At 55.2% G+C, this 23,398-nt stretch overlaps 2 protein-coding genes across 2 annotated transcripts in view; one reads left to right on the top strand and one right to left on the bottom strand.

Annotated features, from left to right (window-relative positions):
* The window catches only part of SZT2 (seizure threshold 2 homolog (mouse)), a 57,679-nt gene extending 38,122 nt beyond the window's left edge, over nucleotides 1–19,557 (top strand). The window contains 23 exon segments of the mRNA XM_010081228.1: nucleotides 1,680–1,868; nucleotides 1,990–2,187; nucleotides 2,549–2,718; nucleotides 2,903–3,069; nucleotides 3,505–3,602; nucleotides 4,486–4,618; nucleotides 4,733–4,860; nucleotides 5,196–5,326; nucleotides 5,843–6,025; nucleotides 6,551–6,821; nucleotides 7,045–7,124; nucleotides 7,474–7,599; nucleotides 9,346–9,551; nucleotides 9,671–9,764; nucleotides 11,143–11,223; nucleotides 11,632–11,706; nucleotides 14,071–14,284; nucleotides 14,566–14,749; nucleotides 15,055–15,177; nucleotides 15,447–15,948; nucleotides 16,258–16,374; nucleotides 16,795–16,863; nucleotides 19,414–19,557. Of these exon segments, the coding sequence (XP_010079530.1) occupies nucleotides 1,680–1,868; nucleotides 1,990–2,187; nucleotides 2,549–2,718; nucleotides 2,903–3,069; nucleotides 3,505–3,602; nucleotides 4,486–4,618; nucleotides 4,733–4,860; nucleotides 5,196–5,326; nucleotides 5,843–6,025; nucleotides 6,551–6,821; nucleotides 7,045–7,124; nucleotides 7,474–7,599; nucleotides 9,346–9,551; nucleotides 9,671–9,764; nucleotides 11,143–11,223; nucleotides 11,632–11,706; nucleotides 14,071–14,284; nucleotides 14,566–14,749; nucleotides 15,055–15,177; nucleotides 15,447–15,948; nucleotides 16,258–16,374; nucleotides 16,795–16,863; nucleotides 19,414–19,557 (3,683 nt within the window).
* A 1,300-nt stretch (nucleotides 19,558–20,857) lies between these two features.
* HYI (hydroxypyruvate isomerase (putative)) lies at nucleotides 20,858–22,440 on the bottom strand (the record flags this gene model as incomplete). The annotated part of the gene is made up of 6 exons (XM_010081230.1): nucleotides 20,858–20,982; nucleotides 21,233–21,367; nucleotides 21,561–21,630; nucleotides 21,808–21,857; nucleotides 22,046–22,124; nucleotides 22,273–22,440. Coding segments are annotated over 6 exons (591 nt in total), but the record flags the coding sequence as incomplete, so codon positions are not given.
* Between the last annotated feature and the right edge of the window lie 958 nt (nucleotides 22,441–23,398).

Below are 23,398 nucleotides of genomic sequence, written 5' to 3'. Positions count from 1 at the left end.
TTCTGGTGGGTCTGGGGCTACTGTTAAGCTAGACAGATGAGGAGTTTGTGCCCTTTACTGTTTAAAGAAAGCCTGCTTGATAGAGCTCATACTAACTGTCACTTGGGGCAGATTTGCTGTTCTGGGTGAAGTCCTGGTCCCCTCTACCTTTGATATTTAGGAAATTAGGAACTTTTCTGTTGTTTGCTGGATAAAGGGTTGTCCCTGGGCCTGTCTGGGGAAGACACATGTCAGAGCCTGCTGCAGAGCACCTCTGAGATAAGACAGCTCCTCTACTTTTCTTCAAGTGGAGGGGAGCCTATAGGTGTGGAGTTTCCTTTCCTCCATGTGAGTGCAAGTGAGCTGCCCTCTGACATGAACACCCGCCTCCCTCCTTTGGGAGCAGCTCTCCCCATCCCCATGCCCTCTGCCTTGCTTCTGGCATGTCTTGGAGGAAAGGTTGCTGCAGAGTTTATGCTTCATTAGGAATGACGGAGACCAGGTCATTGTGCGGCTGGTTAGACGTGGACACAGTCTGCTGGGGCTGGGTTTGTCTCAGCACAGGGAGGGCACCCATCCTTCGCACGTTGCTGTGGATCCCGTTGTGTGCAGTTTGGTTGCTCTGTGGCAGCAGAATCACGTGTCACTCCTATCCTTGCTGCATGGAGAAGGACAGAGTTATGGGCTCAGCAATGCTGTGGGGCTGAGGTGGTTTGAGTCGACACATCAGCCTTGGGGCAGCTTTGCCATCCAGTCACCTGAGTGCTGGCTTAGTCAGTCAAGGGACTTTGAAAGGGGACGGGAGCATCTGGGCTTATAGCATGGGTTTGTGCCTCACAGCTGCATCCCTGCTGCTGCTTCCCTGGCGCTCTGGCCAGCGAGCTGGCCCATGAGGAGTGAGCTCCTCTTCCTGCTCTGGTCTGTAGCAGGGCTTCTCCTTCTGCGTGGCCCAGGGCATGCAGCATGTGGGCTGTGGAGCAAGCACCACGCCGCTGCTCTGTGCCTCGGAACTGTCCCGTTGTGTGTGCGTAGGGCTCAGCGCGGGGGGGGGCTGCAGGCGTGGCCTGAATTTCACACTGCAGCAACTCCAGGGTAATACTGTGTGTCAACCTGCTTTGTCCCCAGCCTTACTAGTAGGAGTGTGTGGAGAAGGCCTCAAGGTCAGACCTTGTACAGTGGGGAGGGGGCTGTGAGTGTGATCTGCAACAAGGTGTCATGTGTACAGCGTTCCTCTGTGGGAGGTCCTCCATAGCCTGGAAAGGGTTGCTGGAGAGTATCTGAGCTCTGTGCTCTGTCCCTGGAGGACAGGGATGGTGACCCCCATCCTGGATTTCTCTGCATAAAGGCCCTCCTGGGGCAAATGGAGATGCTCTCCCTTGCATATGGGGCTGGGTAACCCAGGAAGCTCCTGCAGGACAAGGTGAAAGCAGCTGTAATGACACTGCAGGAGAGAGATTCTTGAGGTGATGGGGACACCTCATGCCAAACACCGTGCTTCTTACCCTGGCTCCCCACAGGCACAGCTAGCCTCTGCTCCCCTGGCTACGTCCCCTCCTGTGGGCCCTGCCTGCCATGTGACACTGTGCAACCCCAGGGTGACACAACAGTCCCAGCTGCGGGGTGGCAGGCTGTAGGCAGGGCTTGTAGGGGTGCACCCAGTGCTGGCCTGACGGAGGCTGTCTCGGGCTCTCCCCCCACAGGAATCGCATGCATTGCGCTGACGTTCGTGGATGAGCATGGCAGCCCCATTCTGCTGCCCCACGGGGAGAGGCCTGACCCTCTGAAGCTGCCTTCCTCCTTGCCCATTGTGGGCCTGCTGCAGGACACAGACTTTGAAAGCCTCACTGCGGTCAGCAGGCACCAGCCAGAGGCCGGCACCCTGCATTCAGGTAGGGAGTGAAAGAGACCACAAGCTGCCAGTTCCCTGCTGCCTCCACGTCCCCTGGGTCACCTAGGAGGGCTGGCGAAGGTGGGGGCGCAGAGCCATGCAGGACTGCCCTTTCCCCGCAGAGCCCCGCGTGCTGGTGCACCTGGATATCTGGGAGAAGGGCAACATCAGCCTGCTGCAGCTGTCAGAGAAGCTGCGCGGGGCCCTGCGCCACGCTCTCTGTGATGCCGTCATGGAGTTCCTCGTGCTGCCGGCCCCGCTCTGCGTGGAGGCTGCCTCCCCTCTGGGTGCCGTGGACCTGGAGGACCTGAGCTCTGCAGGTGAGAGCCCGGCTGGAACGGCCACCCTGAGCCCCCAGCCAGCCTTGGTCCTCCTGCGTGGCCTGCGGGAGCTTGGCCGTGCTGGGGGAGCTGGGGCTGGGAGGGAGGAAGCAGCTCTCCCCTCTGCAAGCTGCCCTGTCTGATGTCTTAGGGAGGAAGCATTATAGAAATCAGTGTTGGAAGAGATACTTAGAGGTCTGTCTGCTCCCCAGGACTGAATCTACTTTGCTGCATGTTGCTTAGAGAAGGCCAGTCCCTTCTCTCCAGCCATGCTCTGGCCAGCCACAGTGGGATACATGGGGACACCAGCAGTGTCACAGCAGGAGGCTCTGGAGAGTCTGATTCACCTCTGTCTCTGCAGGAGGCCTAAGGAGGACCATGTCAGAGACCAAGGGCCTGGCCGTGGCCACTGGTGGGGCTGCAAAGAGCTGTCCTCCACCCTTGCACTTCACCTCTGCCCCTTCGTCTGGTTCCGGGGAGCCAGTGACACCCACGAGCAAGCTGGGACGCCGCAGCTTCTGGGACATGCTGGTAATGTTGCTGAGGGACCAGTGGGGAGCAGGGCCATAAGTTCTCATGGTGTGTCAGGCCAGGAGGAAGGGAGAGAAAGGATCTGGTTGGGGCTGGGACTCTGAGCTGGCAGGAGGGACTTTGAGATCAGGGCACTAGCTGGGCTGTGCATGTGCACAGCATTAACTCACCCCCTTCTCCCTAGAGCAAGGCAGAGTCCTCGGAGCTGGGCAGCCCCAAGACTACTGATGACATTGTACTGGAGAGGCCAGAAGAGGCTCGCACGAGGCGGCGGCATAAGACTGAGAGTGTCAAGCAACATCAGAGCCAGGATCGGGCCACAGCAACAGCTGAACTGGAACAGGCACAGAGGCAAGCACAGCCTGCAGGCCCGGCAGCTGGGGTGTTGTTCCCCTCCGTCTGCTGTACAGTGCTCCACAGCCTGACATCCTGCTGCCTCCATCTGTATCTTAGCGCTCTGGGCCACATCCCTTTTCCCTGAAGTTTCTCACTTACACAGCCAGTTAGGGGAGCTGCCTTCCACACACAAAGCCTCGATCCTTATTGCTGGAGTGCCGCTGGGAGCACTGCTGGTTCTCCCTGCTAGAGATCCCTTCCCTGCATTGTGGGGTCCTGCACAACACCTGGCACCCCTATGGTTACTGACCTAGAGGGACCAAGCTCAAGGGCTATAACAATCCAAAAAGGGAGGTCCCCAGGCTCTGCTGGGTGGGGAGAGACCATTGCACCTCTGTGCCTTCGTTGCTGTTGACTTTGATCTGGTATAACTGTGCTTCCTTTTCCCAGGCGCCGAGCCTGCCAGTTGGAAGAAGGGGATGTAGGTACCATGCACCCGCTCTTCAGTCAAACCTGCCAGCAGTGGATGGCATTCATGAACCAGCTGGGTATGTCTCTCAGGTCCCAGCTCCTCCAGATGGGCTGGGCATGGGCCTTTCTCCTCAGAGCTCCAAGGACGAGTCCTTGTATGGCACCAAGCCACCTGTCTTCATCTGTTGCTGGTCTCTACCTAGTTACGCACCCTGTCTCTCCCCAGACCTCACCAGAGTCCCATTGGTCTCAGGGCCAGCATTGGAATTACACAGCTGTGGCAGGAGTCTGGGCATGTATCTCTGTGCACCTGAACAAACCTGCTAAGACCTGTGATTGTGTCTGCTGTGCTCCAAGTCTAGGGCTTGCTGGACTTGGCTGCAGCTGCTTTGGAGAGACCTGAAGGAGCTCCCAGATGTAGCAGAGAGGGAGGATCTGAGCCTCTGCAATGTGCTCTGGAGCTGTGAAGCTGTGTGGGAGACCCTCACTCTTGCAGGAAAAGACAGGAGGAGGGATCCCCTTCATATGGTGGGATTTGGTCTTTGTAGCTGCCCTGTTGCTGCTTTCTGGATACCTCTCACTTCAGTGGTTGTACATCCTGTCACACCTCCTGCTGGCAAGGTGGAGCTGTCCTCCTTGTCTGATGAGGAGTACGCCAGGGAACAAGGAATAAGTGGGGGAATAAAGTGCCATGCTTAGGGCATGCAGGGAGTTTGGTTCAGGTCCCACTTTAAGCTAGAGCCTGAAACCAGGGGTTATTTCAGCCTTCATCTTCTCCTCCATGTAAGGTCCTTGTCCTCCAGCTCTGCCTGCCTCAGTCCCTGGCAGGGCAGGAACGTGGCCTGCTCTGGGCAGCACGCCTGCAATGGGGCTCCCTGAGCCCTCTCTGCTGCCCAGGCAGGACAGGCTTGGCTCTGGGGCAGCTTTGACACCTTGTCCTACAGTACTTCTTCCATGCAGGGTGCCCATCGGTGCAGCAGTGCTCAGCAGAGATTGTGTCCCGTTTCCTCCTGTCCTCCATCCTGGTGGAAGTGGTGAGCCTGGTCACTGCCCTGGCGAGCGACACTGCTGTCAAGGTGTTTGAGCAGATCTGGTGAGTTACACGGTTCGTAGGGGGCTCTTTGGCATCAGCAAATGCTGTTCAGCTGTGCCAGCCTCTGCTCCTGTGGCTCTGCTTGTCAGCCACTTTTGGTGCTCTTCTTTGCAGCTACCATCGGGGCACCGCCTTCCTGCCCTATAAGCCTGGCCAGAGCGCCAGCCCTCGCCCTGCAGCTGTCAGACACTTCATCCTGCTGGGACGCAACTTCCAGCAGTGGCGTTGCAGCACAGAACAGGGTGAGTCCATGGGACAGTGTGCTGGGGGCTCTTGGGGTGGGAGATATACGAGCAGCATTCCCCTCTTTGCTGGGACAGGCTGCTTGTGCCCGGAGGCGGGCAGTGGGTTGTCTGTTTTCAGCCCCTGAAACCTTGTTCTCAAATTTGGTTATAGCTGATGATTTCAAGACAAGCTGAGCAGTACTGTGGCACAACATTCTGTTGGGCTATAGGACTATAATCACCCTTTCCCTCCCCACAGCATGACCCACAGTCTGTTGTGCCACCTTAATGGCATGTGGGACGTAAGAGGGGGATGAACTGGTACTGAGGGTCATAACTCTGTTTTTTTCCAGCTCACAAAGGGCTCCAGCGCTTTGAGGCCATGGAATTCAGCTCAGCAGAGAAAGGCTCTGATCCCAGCCTTGTTGGACGAGACCTGGTGCCCCGGCAAAGGTTCCTCCTCATGGAGATCATTGACAAAAAGGTAGCAATGGTGCCTGTGTGATGTTGTCTCCTGAAAGCCAGTCTGTTCCCAGCTGTCCCAGGGCTAGAAAGAGAAGAGGAAGAGTGCCTCTGCAGGCAGACAGCCTTCCCTAGGTAGGAGCCTTCCGAAGCAGCTGTGCAGGATGTCTCTGCTTGTGTCAAAAGCAGAGCTGGAGGTTCCCTGCAGCACTATAGGGAGTGCCGGGGGGCAGCAGCCCTTGCTGTCTCTGACTTCAGCTGCCCCACTGTGGACTATAATCACCCTTTCCCTCCCCACAGCAAGGCCCACATCAGGCTGGGCACTTGTGCTGACAGCACAGGTACCACCACCGCTGCTGTGGCTGTTAACAGGGGGGATGTGAATGAGCTGTTGCCACTCTCCTTGTCCAAGCCTTGTCATCTGAAACTGGCTGCAGCTGCAGCAAGTACCACCTGGAGCACCCGGTGTAGCCTGTGTCACCATGCAGGCTGTCTCCAAGCAGGTCCTTCAGCCTTCCTTCCTCTCCTCTCTCTCCAGCTGACACTCTACACCTACAACTGGTCACCAGACCTGGGGACCAACCTCAACTGCTCACTTACTCGCCTGCTGCAGTGGCAGAATGCCCGGTCCCACATCGTGCACTGCCTCATCAGCCAGAAGTTGGGACTCTTCCACCACCACTGCTTCATGGACACGCCATGGCATGAGGACAGCAAGCAGGTAGGGCACTGTGCTGAGCAGGGCTGTCCACGCCCCTTCAGGAGGGCCCTTGGCAGCTCAGGAGGCTGAGGAAGGTTTCAGACACTTCTGGGCTTTTGTGTGCTGGTTGTCAAGGCATCTCCAGGTGCTCACGTGACCAACTGTGGCTGTGTCCAGACAGGTGCTTGCTGTCTGTTTTGGAGACATCCAGAAGTGGAAAGGGAAGCAGGTTCTCCTGTTGGCAGCACTTATCATGGAATCATAGAATCATACAATGGTTTGGGTTGGAAAGGACCTTAAAGATCATAAAGTTCTAACCCCCCTGCCATGGGCAGGGACACCCTCCACTAGACCAGGTTGCTCAAAGCCTCCTCCAGCCTGGCCTTGTGACTAGATTATTTATGGTGGAGGAGGCTGTGGAATGGGCTTCCCACTGCATGTTAGGTGTGTCTGCAGATGGCCAAAATTGGGTTTATTCTGTTCTTGTGGGTCTTTGCTCTAAGGATGGCAGTAAGGCGGCTTTCATGGCTGTGTCTGCTTGCTTAGGAGCCAAATCCTTTCCTGAACTCCACTTTGGAGGTGGATGCGCTGATACGGAGCTCCAGCCCCCCACCTAGCAAGGAACAAGGCCGGCTGAGCAGCTCTGCCCGCAGCCTGCCATCTCTGCACTTCCATCCCGATGTGGTGCCCTTTGACGAGGCTCTGCGGGATGTTACCACCATCAAGCGCACACCCCATGGGTCTGAGTTGGGACCTTCTGACCCCGTGTCTCGGCATGGGGCCCAATTCCTGGAAATCAAGAGCATGGAAAGAAAAGGTAAAGCAAGGGACCTGATGTCACAGGAGCCTGCCTGACTTATCTTGCTTCTGGAAAAGGAGCTCAGAAAGAGCAGAACAAGAGTTCTGGTGGAAAGGACAGTTCTCAGCTGCTCCTGCAAGGGTGCTGTGAGGGGATGGGTGATGGCCTGTGTGGGAGTGAAGGGGAGTGGCAGTACCTGGGGCTGCGGTTTGATATCTTGTGGCTGCTCTCTTTCCTCCAGAACTGGAGAAGCAGATGAAGATTGAGAATCTCTTTGTTACCTGGCAGCAGAGATCGGCACAGTCCAACATGCCTATCAGTGTGAGTGCAGCCCAGGAAGGTGGGCAGCAGGCTGGGCTTTCTTGCAGTGCACTGGGAGCACCAGCTTCCCTATGGCAAAGGGGAGCACTGGAGCTCAGAGCAGGGCGTGTGTCTGGGATGGGTTTTGGCAGTGGAGCAGTGCTCTCTGCTTGAATTTCTGGGGCTGTGGGGCTCTAGCACCAGATGTGGGAATGGGGCCTTGCTGCCCAGCACTGGAAAGGATGTAGAGCTGGGGGGTTCCCTCTAGAGTTTGATCCCCACTTGAGCAGCAGGGCAGTGTTGCAGACAGCTTGTTCCCAGGCTTGATGAGGGATGAGTGCTGTAACCATGTTCCTCTTGTGCTGTGCAGCTGGCAGACCTGGAGACCCTGAAGCAGTCCTCACGCCTGGTTCACTACTGTGCCACCCCCTTGCTCTTTGACCCAGCCTTCCGGCAGCAGATCCAGAATGACCAGCAGGGCAAGGCAGAGGGGAAGGTGAGTGTCAGCAAGCACCAGTGGGCTTGGGCTTTGTGCACTGGGGCAAAGGATGGCGTTGCAGTCTTTTCTCAAGACAGGACTGCTCTGAGCTTACCCCTGCATTACAGGATTAATTTGCACCCTGTAAGATGGAGACTGAGAAAATCCTTGGGTCCTCAAAGCCTTTCTCCCACAGCCACACTGTCCCTGAGGAAGACTGACTTCCTTTTGGACACAGGGAATTCAGGGCTGAGTCTAGAGAAGAGTGTGTGCTATCTGGAACTAATCTGTTGAGGAAACAAAACTTCCCCTTATGCATTCAGCAGCCAGACCTAGTAAACCTTGCCTGGACCCAGAGTATAATTGGAACAATTCAAAGCAAACCAGCTGAATCCTGAGCAGGTGCAACCTGACAGACTCTAACCAGTGCAGATCCCATACCGGCTGTTCACGGTCTGTGTGTGTCAGAAGGGAAGAACAGGCTGTTGTAATTCATCTAAATGTCAAAAGGATTCTGACAGAGTCTTTAAGCAGAGGTTGCTACAGAAATTGAGCGCTTGCAAGCAAAAGGAAAAGTATCATCACAGAATGAAAACTTCACTTTGTTTCTGGAATAGAGTAAAATGAAGACGGGTTATTCAATTTGAAGAGCCTGGCAGCAGGGGCTTGAAGGTTGTGTATGGGGTTCTGTATCTCCAGATCATTTATCGCAGTACATATGAGATGCCAAGCTTTGCAATGCTATATGGCTGATCAGATTGGTCAGAACAGAAAAAGACTGTGAGGAACTCAAGAGGGACCTGAACAGCCTTTGAAATGAGAGGTATTGTGAGAGCTGGGAGCTGGTTCCCAGTAAAACAGAGCACAAAGTGGAGAGAAATTTGAACTCCTCCTCTATTGTACACTAACTGCAGAGCCTGTACAGAGCAGACAGCTCAGTGGATTTCTTCAATTTGTGAACAGTTGGATACAAAAGGCAAACTGTTCAGAGTACATCAGAAAAGGGTGTTGGTATTATGGGTAATACTCCAAAACATTTCTAAAATACTAGTGTATTAATGTCTTAATCTGGATAGTAAGTGCGAGACCAAGCATCTTGTGGCAAAGGCACTCAACTAGAGACTCGGAGAAGGCCAGGGAGCAGCTGGAGAGACCCCAGGTAAAAAGACTGCCCATGGGGCAGGTGAATGAAAGGGCAGATAGATATATGTAAAAGAGCCACAGGCTTGAAGCAGAGAGATCAAGAAAAGAAACCTCAGTTTCTTGCAGCACAAAAACAGGCAGTATTCAAAACACATCAAAAGGAGAACTGAAAATGGTTAAAAGGAAACACTATTCCTATTCAGTGCTACTGAACTGCTAGTAAATCCTGAGAAGTCAGCAGGATTCATGAGGGGATTAGACTCTTACCATGGCCACAGGAGCTGAAGCTCTGTTGGGCCTTGCGTGAACCTGTTGTGAGCCACTAAACACTTTGTGGAAGTCATTCTGTGGGGCAAAATGTGAATTTTCCCCTTCTGCCAGGTCACTTTCTCCTGCAGTCTGTTGCAGTGCTGTTAGGTCAGTCCATGGATGGGTAAATTTTGGATCTTGTATTTCAGCACATGTGCACTAGGACAGTGTTTGGGGAACCAGTGGTTAGTGCTCTGTGGCAGAAGCAGGTCTGCTCTCTGCTCAACCAGGGCACCTGGTGGTGTCCCAGCGAGTGTCACCTGCTGTGGCCAGTCACAGCAGATCTCCTTAGGGAATTATTTTCTCTTCCAGAAGCGCCACCGCTCAAATGACTCCACAGCTTCAGGGAGAGACCGCAGCCACAGCTGTGACTCCGCAGAAGCGCTGCCCTGCAAGGTGAAGGAGGAGCCCTGGCTGCAGGAGATGTGCAATGCCTTCTTGCAGCAGTACATCCAGTACCTGCAGAGCATGGGCTTCATTCTGGTCCAAGTGCGGCCACCCTCGCCCACCGCTCGCAGGTCAGTGATGTTCTGGGAACCCTGTTGCAGAAGGGCTGAGACACTGAGCTATGCCCTGGTTTGACACAACAGGAGATGCTGGCTCCCCTGCTCAAGGCTCTCTCTGCTGTCATTTCCAGTAGCACAAGCCGGATCCGGGCTCTGGCAGCAATGGGGGTGGAGGGGAGAGGATCCTTTTCGTACACGAAGCCAAAAGCAGAGGGGAGTCCAAAGGTGAGTGTGTGTCTATCAGAGGGGTGGAACTGGGATGGAAGTCAGGCTGTGGAGTGGGGCAGTTCTCCGGGTTGGCTTTTGAATCAGCTTCAGGGAGAAAGGATGTGAGAGGGCAGGGAAAGCACCAAAGCCAAAAAAAGTCTGTCCAGATCAACACCGTCTTTGAGATGCTGCTTGAGATGAGACTTTACCCTCTTGCATGTCCTCCTGCAGCCCTTGGAGCAGCTTCCTGCGACTGGGTGCAACCAGGGCAAATGTCAAAAGGACAGCAACAACTTGGAGAGGGCTCAGAAGAGGAACAGGGTGACCTGGGGCCAGGACAGCTGCCTTTGAGTGTGATTCTGGAGGTTTATCTGTCAAAGAAACCTCAGCATCTATAGCTAAGGGCAGCTCTGGGGCAGAAGGATCTTTAGTTAGGGTGAGATGAACCTGGAATGGCTCTGCTGTGACAGCAGGCTGAGGTTCCTCGTTTCTGAAGAAGTGGCAACTAGGGAGGAACAGGACAGAACTCTACCAAATGGCAGCAAACCTGGAAAGGGATTGACTCCTTGCTGTCTTATTCAATACAACACCTAGATACCATCAAATTAAAGTACTGGGAGCCAGTTTCAAAGCTGAAGGGAGTGTTTGTGCAGCAGGTGACAGTGGTTTTTATCAAAAGGTTTTGTGAACACTAACAGCTTGCATGATTTTTGTGAACACAAGAGCTTACAAGAGACAACAGGTAAGTACCTGGAAGAGGAATCCATCTGAGTTGCTAGATAGGCAGAAACTGCCTGTGGCTCATGAAATCACCCAGGAATGATGGGAGCACATAGCATTTGCTCACCCTTTTCTGACACTTTCCTGGCATCTGCCTTTGTCTGATGTTGGTACAGGACTGTGGGCTAGACAACACCTTGGAGTTAAAAGGATAAGAGAGCAATCCACTGGAACAACTTAACAGTGGGGGAATTAATTTGCTGGCAGCTAAGCTCTCAGTCCAAACTGGATGCCTCTGGTAGCTGCTGTGTCAGGCAGATGTGATGGTCTGGAGAGGGCTCAGCAGGTAGAGGTGGGAGTGAGGTTTTGTGGGTAGCATCACGCCTCAGTTCACAGTGTCCTTGAACTCTAGACACACGCTGTCCTGAGTAAGCAGGAGGTAAAGGGAGCAATGTGCCTGGTGTGCTCTCTCAAAGGCTGTGTATTGGATTTGTTAGAATTCTTTTCACAGTCAGCTCTGGCATATCTACCTTCCTCCTTCCAGTGGGGGTGCTTGGTTGGTGAAGCTCTTCTGTTTCCACCTCTGCCACAGAACCTTGTGGCAGCCTCACACCCTGGTGTGTGGGCTGCTCTTCTGTGCCTGAGAGCCTCTCCAGCTTTGTCCTTCTCTTCCCAGAGCACAAGCCCGGCTGTTTCCACATATCATCTACAGAGAGCTCTTCCGGGTGGGATTGTGCTGATGGAGTTGGCCTTCCAGGTAAGAAAGAGCAGGAAACAAAGTATGACCTCTGGGGGTTCAGGGACAGTCTTCAGAGATGATGAAGTGAGTGATGAGGAGTGCAACGGGGACATGGGATGCTTCCTTTCTTGTCCTGCCTCTTCCATGGCCCTGCAGGACTGTGTATCAGCTAGGGATAGATCTGCAGGGCTCAGAGCAGTAAGGGAGTGTGGAGTGGGGCTAATAAAAGATGCAAGGACTCAGCACCAGGTAGGGTGCTCTGCACTCAGCCACGTGTTGGTTGAGCTGGCTTGGTTCAGACAGGAGGGGAGTCAAAATATGGAGCAAGAGTGTCTGGGACTCAGCCTAGAGGGTGAAGCATGGGGGCTGTTCTCCTTCCCTGGAGAGCCCAAGGCCTGTGGTGCGCTCATGTGCTCTCTCCTCCAGGGCTATTACTTCTGTGTGAAGCAGTACGCGCTGGAGTGCTCGCGGATCCCCATGGGCCAGTCTGTGAACTCCCAGGTAATGGCTTTGCAGGCACAGCTGGTGCCCCTCATGGTGAGGGGATGCTTTGAGGGAGGCAGTGATCTCTGGGACAGAGTGGGCATTTCAGGTGCAGCAAGTTCTGGAGTAGCTCTGCTCCCTCCTGGAAAAGCAGAACCACAGAGGGCCTTCTGCAGCCACGTGCTCTCAATGGCATGCTGCTTGAGCAGATCTGGAGTGCAGTGAAAGGGAGTGGGAGGTTTGGCAAGAGGATGACTCTTGTCCTAGCTTGAGGAGCAAGACAGAGCAGACTGGGGAGGAATAGAAGCAATTGTGGCAAAGATGACTGCTCCAGCGAAAGTCAGTGCATGGAAGGCCAGAAGCTCTCTGCTTCCCTTGGAACAAAGAAGTGGAACGGGAACAGGGATCTGTGAACATGTTTGGCTGGCCTTTGCTTGAGAAGATAACTTTCTGCACCATGAGCCCTGGTTCTTGATACCTCTGTGCCTTGCTCTACAACACCATGGGGTTGCCTGCTCCCTTCTCTTCTGGTGTGTCAGGGTGTCTCCTGCCTGTCCCCAGGGTACTGAGGCTGGGCAGCCCCAGGCTGCCTGAGGAGGAGGCTTGCATGGCTATACTGTCCTTTCCAAGGTGGCTCTGTAGCAAGGCTGCATCTTACGTATGCCAGGAGTGGCTCTCCTAAACTTAGAGCCTGCCAGGACCTTCCCTGAGAGTTTCCTGAGCTTTTTCTGGGAAGCCTGCACGTGCACAGGGCAGGGTTACCATGCTGCAGCTGGCATTGCAGGGAACATTCAGGCTCTCTCTGGCTGACTTGGGAAAAGACTTTGCCTGGTTTTGCAGTGAGAGGGGATGGTCCTGGGAGCATTGGGCAAGAAGTGTGGGGCTTGCTGCAGAGGCCTGGCCAGCTTTCCCACATGCTGGGACTAGCCCAGAGTTGCCCCAGGTGAGGCAGTTGAGCTCCTCTGCCCCTTCTCTCCCTTTGTCCCACCCTAGGCCTGCTCAGGACAGGCTGGATGCAGGAACAGGGCTTGGCATGCCTTGTCCCTTTTCCCACTGGCTGTGCATCTCTCTCCATCAGGGCAGTCTTACAGCCAGAGCTCGCAGCAAGAGCTGCATGGGACCCAGCTCCGTCTCTGAGTCTGCGGTACGTCCTCTCCTACTGCCATGCTGAGCACGGCAGGACCCACTAGTGCAGGGCTGAACCTCCCACCGGCTGTGCTTCCACCCCTCCTGCCCCAGCACCTGGCAGTGGGGGCTGCCTCTTGCCTCCTGTGCTGGTGCCTTCCATAGCAGTACAGGGGACAGCCCAGCTTGGGAGCAGGATGGGGTGGGCCCTGGGTGCTGGCATGGGGGCAGTGCCTTGTGTTTCTTGCTCTTTGCCCTGCCTTTCCTGGGACAGAGCTATGGGCTCCTCTCTGGGCTCAGCCTGGCTGTGGCTCTGGCTCATGGCAGCCACAATGCGGGTGGTGCAGAGAGTGAGGGCAGCCTGTTCTCGTGCTAATGCCTCCTGCCTGCTGGTTTTGCCTGCTTGCCCCCTTCTTAAACCAAGGGATTATTGTTAGTCAGCTGCCCAAAGGTGTTGAAAGACAAAAGACATTAAAACCCTGGGCTCCTGGCAGGAGGGCAATGCTGAGGCCTTCGCCAACGCTGCCCCCTGGCACAGGAGCTGCAGCTGTGCTGGGAACATGGACAGGAGTGCGTGTGTGAAGGCTGGTGCTGCCCTGGCAAAGGACTGATTCACTGGGCAGAGGCGATAGCTGTGTACTGGAGGGGCCTTTCCTTTGGGCACAGCTGTGGCACACCAGCCACCACTGCATCTGGCTTCCCAGCAGCCAGCCTGGGTCCCTGTTAGTTACTGAGGACAGGGCATTAGCAGCTCTGTTGTTGCCCATCTCTGTGTCCAACCACTCCCCACAGTCCCATGTGCTGCCTCCTGCTCTCAAGGGACATTCAGGGAGTCAGCCTTTGCTTGAAGATCCAGAACTTGCTGGGGCTCCGGCCCCAGTGTGTCCTGTACCCACTCAGGCACTAGGCAGTGCAGAGCAGCACTCAGCTGGCAGGAGGCTGTCCCCTCCTTCACAGCCGCGTGGCTTTCAGCTCAAGCAGGGGATGAACCTCAAGCCAAAAGGGAGGCAGTGCCGATCAGTCTGGAGACCAGAAGTGGGGTCAGGTGTGGAAGGAACCACCAAGCTGGATCCCTTGGGGCCAGGCCTGCGGGTCTGCTGTTTGTACCCTGCACACAGCTTCTCGGCTGCATACTGCTCTGGTGTTGGGACAGGGGTGGCTGCATTGGCTCTGCCACGCCTTGCTGTTAGCAGGGCCTTGCAAGAGGGTGTGAGGTGTCTGGTAACGTTCCTGCCTTGACTCCCTGACCCTCCGCAGCTCTCTATGCTCTTCACGGAGGAGTGTGACAAGGTGCGGGACCTCATGCACGTGCATTCATTCAGCTACGACTTCCACTTGCGTATAGTCCACCAGTATCTGCTGGGTTCCCACATGACCCTCCGCCAGGGCTACCATCTCACCAGCTTCCTGGAGGATTTCATTGCCCACCACACCGACATCCCCAAATTTGGCCGCAACCACGTTTTCCAAGGTGAGTAGCTCAACATTTGGTCAGTCTGGGGGTTGATCACCAGCCTGTAACTTGGCAAAAGGTTCCCAAGTACTTTACAAATAAACCTGGCCCTGGAAGTATCCCAGCAGATGACAAGGAGAGGGTGACATGAAGGGCCCAGCTCCAGAGGAAGCCCTTGCTGCCCTGTTGTGGAAGGGAGGCGGGTTGCTCTAGAGCTCTGTCCCGCAGAGCAGTTTGTAGGACACCAGGTAAGAAGCACTGAGCAGCTCCTGTCGTAGCAATGTGTCCTCTTCCACTAGGCATGCTGGCCCTGCCCACCAACATGATCACTGCACACCAGCTGTACAACTACATCGCTGACCATGCCAACACCTACCACATGAAACCCCTACGGATGGCCCGGCCAGCCACGGGCAGTGACAACAAGAAGGGGACACCAGGCACAGAGCAGAACGAATATGCACTGGTCTCTGTTTGGAACAGGTGAGTGCATCTGCTGCAAGTTCCTGGAGCTGCCAGAGATTGGTGGGCACCCACCAGTCCTGGGGACACTGCCCCAAGGAGCCAGCAAAGCTGACTGTTCTGCGTAGTGCCAGGCAGCAGTTCTGCCCAGCTTTTCTGAGATGGCCACAGAAAAGCTGTGTGTGTGCGTGCATACATTTGACATTTCCTGTAGCACTTTGAGGAGTCCTGCTGTAGCGAATTCCCCACGCCCAGTATTTCTGTGACCAAGAGCTCTGGGGGAACAAAGTGACATCCCCTTCATACCAATGTGCTTTTGCTCCCAGCTCGGGCTCCTACAAGGACTCTGAAGGTCTGCGTCATCATGACGACTTTGATGTGTCCCTCCTGGTGTGTCACAGCGCAGCACCATTTGAGGAGCAGAGCGAGGCAGAGAGACGCATGCTCCGGTGAGCACTGGGGGCCCAGAGACGTGACACCAAAGCTTCCTGGCGGTGAAGGAGGGCTCTGGGAGGGTCTGGCTCTGTCGGGGACATCACAGGCAGGTTTGGTGCTGTCCAGGGAGGATCCTTGCAGGGAGCTGGGTGGTGTGGTGTCTGTCCTTGTCTGGACAGAGAAGCGCTCTTACTGGCAGGGACGGAAAGGCCCATGATTATTTGCAGCCCAGCTGAGAAGGGAGCAGCCCTTCCCCAGGTCACAAGTGTCTCCTTGCTCTCAGTTTGCGTTTCTACGTCATCATGACTAGCCAGCGGGAGCTCTTCCCCCGGCTCACAGCCGATATGCGGCGCTTCAAGAAGCTGCCGCGCTTGCAGCGGGAAGTGCTGGAGCCTGTGGTGGGCCGGGCAGCGTGGGAGGCAGCGGAGCCGGAGACAAGCCTGGGACAGCAGCAGCCAGCAGAGCAGGAGCTGTGGCAGGACGTGGAGGACAGCAGCGAGTTCTACGCAGGGGGAACACAAGTCAAACTGGGGCCTGGGCTCTTCTACACCTCACCGCTCTTACCCTTGCTGGCCTCCGAGGTGGCCTCGGCCCAGAAGCAGCTCAGCAGCATGGTACAGCTGGCCAAGTGCCACTGCCGCAGGGACAACCTCTGGAAGCGCCTCTTCCTTCTGGAGCCTCTGGCTTCTGACAAGCTGAAGCTGGGCAAGCTCTCACTGGTGGAGCTGGAGGAGCTGCTCGACGCCGTGCACGGGAAATCGATTGCTGATGTCGACCCGCAGCTGGTGAGCAGCAGGGATGGAGCCATGGTGCACAGCAGCTGCTGTTCTGCTCTGGGCAGGGAGTGGGGCGCAGGGTGAAGGGCCTGCAGGGCACATCTCTTCCTGCTTGGTGGGAAGATAGAGCTAGTAGCTGGCAGGGGAAGGGGGAGGCTGCATGGACCTGTCTGTGGAGAGTAGATAGCCCTGGGGCAGTGTTCCTCAGTGGGCTGCGATGGATGCATCTGATCTGGGGTCTGAAGGGTGCTGTAGCATTATGGCTGCTGGTGCCATGGCTAGAGGGAGACTGAAATCAGCTCTTTTCCCTGCCCACAGGGATGCTTCCTCACCATGACAGTCTCCTGGTACCAGAGCCTCATCAAAGTGCTGTTGAGCCGCTTTCCCCAGAGCTGTCGGCACTTCCACAACGCTGAAACCGGAACCCAGTATCTGGTAAGACACAGCCCATTGCTCACCTGCAGCCTCTCTCCCCTGTCCAAGGCCCCTGCCTGCTGTGGCTTCTCGCAATGTGAGCCTGGTGTGTGCTGTCAGGACAATGTGGATGCTGTCAGGATGTTGCTGTCCACTCCGCTATGGGTGCAGTGTGAGGTGTATGCTCCTGTGGCACTGCAGTGTCTGTTTGTCTGCCCCCAGGCAGGCAGGACACTCTTCACACCCAGAGCCTGTACACATGCCATGTATAGCCCCATGGTTTGGCAGTGTCACCTGTGACTCAGGCAGACTTGCACCTTCACAGTTCTGTCATGCCACTCATCCTGCACATCAGCACATCCCTGGGTGGGGGTTGTTTGTATCTCTGTCTTGGGGTTTGTGCTGTCTCCTTTGTAACGTGTGCTGTGGCTCTCTTGACAGGTTGTGCTCAACCAGAAGTTCACAGATTGCTTTGTTCTTGTGTTTCTGGATTCCCATTCAGGAAAGACGGTAAGAACATAAGAGCAACTATATTGGCTCGAGCCGGGAGTCTGTCTAGATTCATCCAGCAGTTGCCAAGGGCAGGTGCCCATGGGGAGAATAAGTGCAAGTCAAGAAGCTTGTCAACACGTTTCCCAGTTACTGTCCCAGCATCTGACAAACTGTGACCCCAGACCTGTCCTGAGTTAGAGGTGGCCTTTTGTGTTTATTTTATGGCCCTCCACAGCTTTCTTTCCTTTGATTTATTTGTGGCACCCACGGTTTCCCCTGACTTGCTGCTACGTGATGCAGTTACAATCTAGGTGAAGAGCTACCTTACTTGGCTTGTTTTGGAAGCTCCTTCTGCTCTTTTCATTTTCTTTGTTCTTGTGTTGGAGAACAGTGATTGGTGATCCCCTTTTCCTTCACAGGGTTGCTTTCAGATCATGCTCTTGGCTGTCTCTCTAACCAGGCTAAAGAGCCTTTCTGTATTCAGTCCAAAGCCAGAACACACTGGGTCTGGCTGGGAGGGCTCACCAGTGCTGTGGGCTGCTCCTACCTGGGCAGAAGGGAACGGGACTTGCACTGTGGGGGTCCCAGTAAACCTGCACGGGCCTTCGCCTTCGTTGGGGCAAAATTACTCTGCTTTCAGACATGCTTCCAGCTGGGGAGCCGTGCTCTCAGCCATGCTTCTTCCACGGGGAATGCAGCTCCATGTGAGAGCAGGGGATCTACAAGACACTTAGTCCACAGTGAGGCTTTTGCAAAGACTGCAGTGTAACTGATCCCACTGTAAATAAATCAGACTCCATCTTAAAAGCAAGTAGGGGAGACAGAAGAGGTGGTGCCAGCTGGAAGGCTGCTCATTGCCTCCTGCCACCTGATGGTGAAGAGCCCTTCACATTTTGTGCTGGAGCTTTTGTTGTGGCCAGTTCTATCCTCTTCACACCAGTGGTAGCTCAGACCTTAAATCACTCTTCACTGTGCCAGTACCCGCTTCTTCCCCAGTCCTCCAGATTAGCCTACACATCTGAAGGTGGAATTTTTGCTAACTCCGTGTTGCTGTGTTAAGCAAGCTGAGCTCTTAAGCGTGCATCCTCTTCTTCAAGTGGCTTCATTGTCATTCAGAGCCCCTCTGAGCTCAGGTCAGCCTTTGGAAATACAGGTGTGAGGGACTGCACCCAGTATTCCTGAGAAGTCTCAGCAGAGCTGTCTATGATTGCACTAAGGCTTTTCTGTCCCTGTGTGGTGCTTTCGGTGCAGCCTAGGGTGGTATTTGCCTTTTCATGGTCGTGTCTCACTGGTCATAGTGTCACCTTTCGGTCATTGATATGATAGAGCCAGACTCTTCATCACCAATACCAGTGACTCCCATCTTATAACAGAAATGCTTCGTGTTCCTCACCTTGTATTTCGCACTTGATATTCATCCCATTCCTGTGGCCTCTCAAAAGTCTCTAGGACTTTTTTTTTTTTCTTTTTTTGCATTATCCCAATCCTCTTTTGTATTAGTCCCTCAAATTTTATCAGCATTAAAGTATTAGGCAACATGAGTCCCAAAACCTGTCCTGGAGGAACTCCATTTGTAACCTCTCTCCAGCCTGCTACTTCCCCTTTCAGCACTACCATCTTCACCTTATAATTTTTGTGTTAATTTCTATCTTTTCAGCTTACCTAAATTTCCCATGTGGCACTACATCAAATCCTTCCTGAAGCTTAGATAAGATACACCGATTCCTTTGTCTGGAAATACTACCTTATCAGAGAGAACTCTAGCATTAGCACATCACTTTGATAACACTGAGCTGCATTTTCCTTGTGGTTCTTTGTCTTCAAGCTTTGCACGCTGCTGGAGTTAGGCTCACAAATCACTTCATCTTCCCCCTTAAATTGTGGTGGTGCATTTGCTGTTTTGCAGTTACACAGCTGTTCTCGTGTCTTTACGAGTTTGTTAGGGGACCCTGGCTACTATCTGTGCTGCATTTCAGCTCTGGAGAACATCCAGTCCCTGTGTCTTGCCTCCATGATGCTGATCTGAGTGCACTGAGTTGCTCATGGTTTTTCTTTTGCTTGAGCTCCTGCAACCTTCTCTTCTGAACCCAGTTCACTGCTCCCCTCTGCCCTTGCCCTGCCTTGTCAGTACAGTCACTAATAAGAATGGAGCAGACAGCATTTATTTTTAGGATTGCAGTTATTACATTTAATCTCCTCCCCTTTCCCATTTGTTGCACTCCTACTCTTTGCCTTAGAAAAAGAAATTTCCGTCCAATTTCCCTGGAAGCCCATAGTACTGTGGAGGCAGTAGGATCCCCTTCTCTCCTGAAGCTGCTGCTGGGGTTGATGTAACTGCAGATGGATGGGGGCTGGGATAGAGGGAGTGGGCCAGTCCTTGCGCCTCATTTCCACCAGGAAAACTGGGAGGAAGCTCAAACATGCTCAAACAGCTTAGTGCTGTTGGCATTCTGGGACTTCTCCCAATTTCTGCCTGACACAGCCAAGCAAGTGTCCACACACCTGGGCTGGGAACTGCACAGTGCTTGTCTGCATCCCGTCCCCTGACCCGCTCCTCCGTTTCAGCAGAGCCTCACCGTGGTTTTCCGGGAGCCGTTCCCAGTGCAGCCCCAGAACAGCGAGAGCCCTCTGCCACAGCTTGTGTCCACATACCACCACCTGGAGTCAGTCATCAACACTGCCTGCTTCAACCTCTGGACAGGCCTGCTCTAGCACTGGCACCCACATCCTCAAGCAACACGTGTACCGGACCTCTCAGCACAGCTGTGCCGTGGGTGACGATGGGGAAGAACAGGCCTCTGGGAGAGATGTGTGCTCTGGCACCCCAGGCAGCGCTGCTAGCAGCACGCATGGGTGCTGGACTGAGGAGCCTGGGGATGTGCACTGCCATCGCTCACTGGCTGGCTGGTGTGGCCCTCAGTGTGCTGCTGTGGGTTTGACACTGAACGACCTTGAACCGAACCGTAAGGGCAGGAGCTTGGCTGCTGTGGCTTGGCTGAAGCAGAGCGACTCTCGGGGACATGGCTTTGGCATCTGCAGGTGAGTGCTGCCTGCCAGGAAGGCACGGAGGAGCACACAGAGCACGTCCTCTGCACAGGGCAGCACCGCACAGCGCTCTGGCTTTAGGCAGAAAGACTCCTGCATGTCAGGGCTCTGGGCAGGGCGGCTGCCTGAGAGGAGCACACAGAGCATGTCCTCTGCACAGGGCAGCACCGCACAGTGCTCTGGCTTTAGGCAGAAAGACTCGTGCACGTCAGGGCTCTGGGCAGGGTGGCTGCCCGCTTCTGGCCCTTTGCTTTCATCAGGAGAGCACCAAACGGGACAAAAAGGGTGAACTGGACCAGGGGAAGGTTTTATGGAGATGTATATGAGAGCCATTGATGTATCTGTGAAATAAACTGAACGAGATCCCCACTCAGGTGCCATAGGCTAGGATGTGGAAAGCCTCCCGTAGGGGATGCAGAGGCAGCCCCGGCTGCCGGGCACTGGAGTCTCATACTTACTACAGAGCAGGAGCAGCAGGGAAGGCAGCCCCAAGTGTCTGTGGGCAGGCACCCCCCAGGCTGTTCCCTTGGCTCAGGCAGCCTGTGCGGGGATCTGGTTGCTTTGCTTTCCCCACCTGTTGCAGGGTCAGTGCTGGGGACGGGCAGCAGCCTTGAGAACTGCAGGACTTGGAAGCCCAGAGCCCTCTTCACACAACTGCAGTCACCAGCTGGAGCTGGACTGGGAAAACTTGCACCCTTTCCAAGGAGTGAAAGCTTCCCTCAGCAGGGGGGATTGGAAACCTCTCCCTGGACGCCCCTGCAGACTGGAGGCGCTCCTGTGTGCCTCAAGTCACATACAGTGGTGCCCAAGCCATCCCCAAGTATGACGTGCTGCAGATGGTGCTTGAGTGAATGAGGGTCCAACTGCTTGGCCTGGCCCAGCAGGGCCTGGGGAAGGGAAACATGACATAGATGCTCCTAACTTTGCCCCCAGTCATAGAGAAGACAGACATGGTCCTCTGCTAAGCCACTGCTTTAACTTTTATTCCAGTGTTTTCCTTGTTTTACTCTGCTGCCTTGCTGGTCCCACCATGCTGCAGGCCTCGGCTCTCCCAGTATGAGCGCAGCCAGCCCAGACCTTCCAGCGTGTCTTCTGCAGTGACAGACAAGGTCTCCTGCTGGCACCCCAGGCACACTGGAGCAGCTGCTCTTCTGGGCAGGGCTCTCATCCCCAGGTAGGGACCCCGATGCCCACTGCCTGCCCCCCCGCAGGACACACTGGCCTTTGCACAGTCCCCAGCCAACTGGTGATTGCTGGGACCTGCCAGTGGGGCTCGGACCACGCACAGCCCACTGTCCCACTCACTTTTCGGAGCATACTCACAGCCCACTGGTCCACTCACTTTTTGGAGCGTACTCGCAGCCCACGTAGCCAGTGTAGCCAAGGGACTCCAGGAGCTCGAAGATGTAGGGGAAGTTCAGCTCCCCAGAGCTGTCAGGCTCATGCCGCCCTGGCACCTGTGCGATCTGGATATGACCTACGGAGGGAACGGGAAAAGCCCTGCCCAAGGCAGCCCTGTCTGCAGCCTTCCCTAGGCACGGGCCAAGGTGACCCAAGAGCAGCCCCACACCTCCAGCCAGCCACAGCAGAGCATGGCACAGTAAGGCCCTGTCTCAAAGCCATTCCTGCCCCACGGCCCCAGGGGAGCCAGTTTGGGTGCAGGGCGTTACCAATGAGCGGGAAGTATGTCTCCAGGTTGTGTGACAAATTTCCATCCATAATCTGGCAGTGAAAGAGGTCCTGGGGGAGAGAGAGGAGATGGGTGGTGCAGCTGTCCAGCAGTGAGCAGTCAAGGATGGCTGTGCTATGGTCCCTGTCCCTCCCCACGTTCCCAGGAGTCCCCTGAGACTCCCCCGTGGGCCTGTGTAAGGTTCCCTGGTGGAGGGTGGACCCTGGAGATCTTCAATGCTGACTCACCAGCTGCAGCTTCAGGTTGGGCCGTCCCACCTTCTCCAGGATGGCAGCAGCTAAGGGGGCAAGAAATGGGAGACCATCACCCCCAGGCTAGAAGCTTCATGGTGAAGCCCTGAGAGCTCCGTTCATCAGCTGTGCTCCCTCGGCATCTCCCTGCAAGTGAGGCAACCTCCTGCCTTTCAGACACTGGGGATCCTTCTCCTCCCTTGAAGGAGACTTTGGCGAGAGATGTCTGCCTTACCTTGGTGCGGGGTGTTCAGAAAGTAGCGAGGGTCAGTGATGCGGTTGTTAATAGGCTCCACTAGTCCAGTCATGTCTTCCTGTAACACAGTAATGTCACCACACAGAGCGTCCTGTCACCTCTACAGCAGGGAGCGCTCCTTCCCCATGCCAGGCTGGGGGCGGGGATTCTCCATCCTCGGTACCCTATGAGCTGCACCCATGGAGCAGGACCCATTCCCCACTTACCTGGGCCAGGAGGTCAGCAGCGTATCTGAGATTCTCAATGAAGGTGGTTTCCATCTCACTTGCCACTGCTGCACGGTCTGTGCCCAGGGGGACCCGCCCAGCCATCAGGTGGATCCTACAGCCACAGAGATAAGCCACACTCAGTAGCTCCAGTCTCCAAGCTCCTGGCTGGATCTAATACACCTTTGTCTGCCAACGGAAAATGGGACCAGGCTCAGGGACCAGATACAGGACGGGGTTAAGAGGAGCCACCTCCCCTGCAGGAGGCAGGACAGGCACCAGCAAGCTGCAGGGACACTAACACACACCATGCCACCTCAGTACCTTGAGGGATGTCTTTGAACCTTTTGCCTGAGAACTTGTAGACCTTGATTCTTCCCTCATTTGCGAACTGCTTCCCTCTCTTTCCCCCTGAGGCTGGAGCTTTCTTGGGGTCTCGCTCCTGGGGCTGCCCTGAGGCCAGCACGAGGGGCAGCAGCAGTGCTGCCTCTGCCAGGGGCAGGCCTGATGCCTTGTCTCAGCACTTGCTGGCCTAGAGCAGGGAGGGGATGGGGGCCAGCGCGGGGCTACACCAGGCTCTGTGCAGAGCTCAAGGGCCAGGCGAGAGCAGGGCTCTTCAGCGACAGTGTGGGGAAGGCTGACAGTGGAAACAAAAACCTTTTCAATCTGCCTCTTACCAGAGAGCACAAAGGGGTCTGGGCAACCCCTGGCCCCTGCCCTCGACAGGGCTTTGGACTGCATTTCTAAGGGAAAGAATGATGCAAAATAAATGGAATAAAAGGGCCGCGTCGGTTTTCTGAAGGGGGTTGTGCCAGGCTCATTGCATCTCTTACAGTGTCTCTGCTGTGCTGTAATCAGCGTGGCCTTCAATAACGCAACTGTTGTGGGGATGGGTGTGACGGGGGAGGATTATCAGGGGGACTGTTGTGTGGAGCTGTGGAGAAGGGGGTGTGCAGGGTGAAACCAGAGTGCCGGCCAGCTTTGGGTCAGCTCCCAGTGACTGTGTTAAGGCTGGGAGGGGTCTGCACGAACTGCCTCCCACCGGTGCAGCCAAGCAGGGAGACGCTGCCCGAGGCAGACACGCTCTGTGACCCCCTGGGATGGCAGCACAGCCGTACAAAGGCTG

The sequence above is a fragment of the Pterocles gutturalis genome, unplaced genomic scaffold, assembly GCF_000699245.1.
Source record: "Pterocles gutturalis isolate BGI_N339 unplaced genomic scaffold, ASM69924v1 scaffold14199, whole genome shotgun sequence".
NCBI lineage: Eukaryota > Metazoa > Chordata > Aves > Pterocliformes > Pteroclidae > Pterocles > Pterocles gutturalis.
This window is presented reverse-complemented; position numbering and strand designations above follow the sequence as displayed.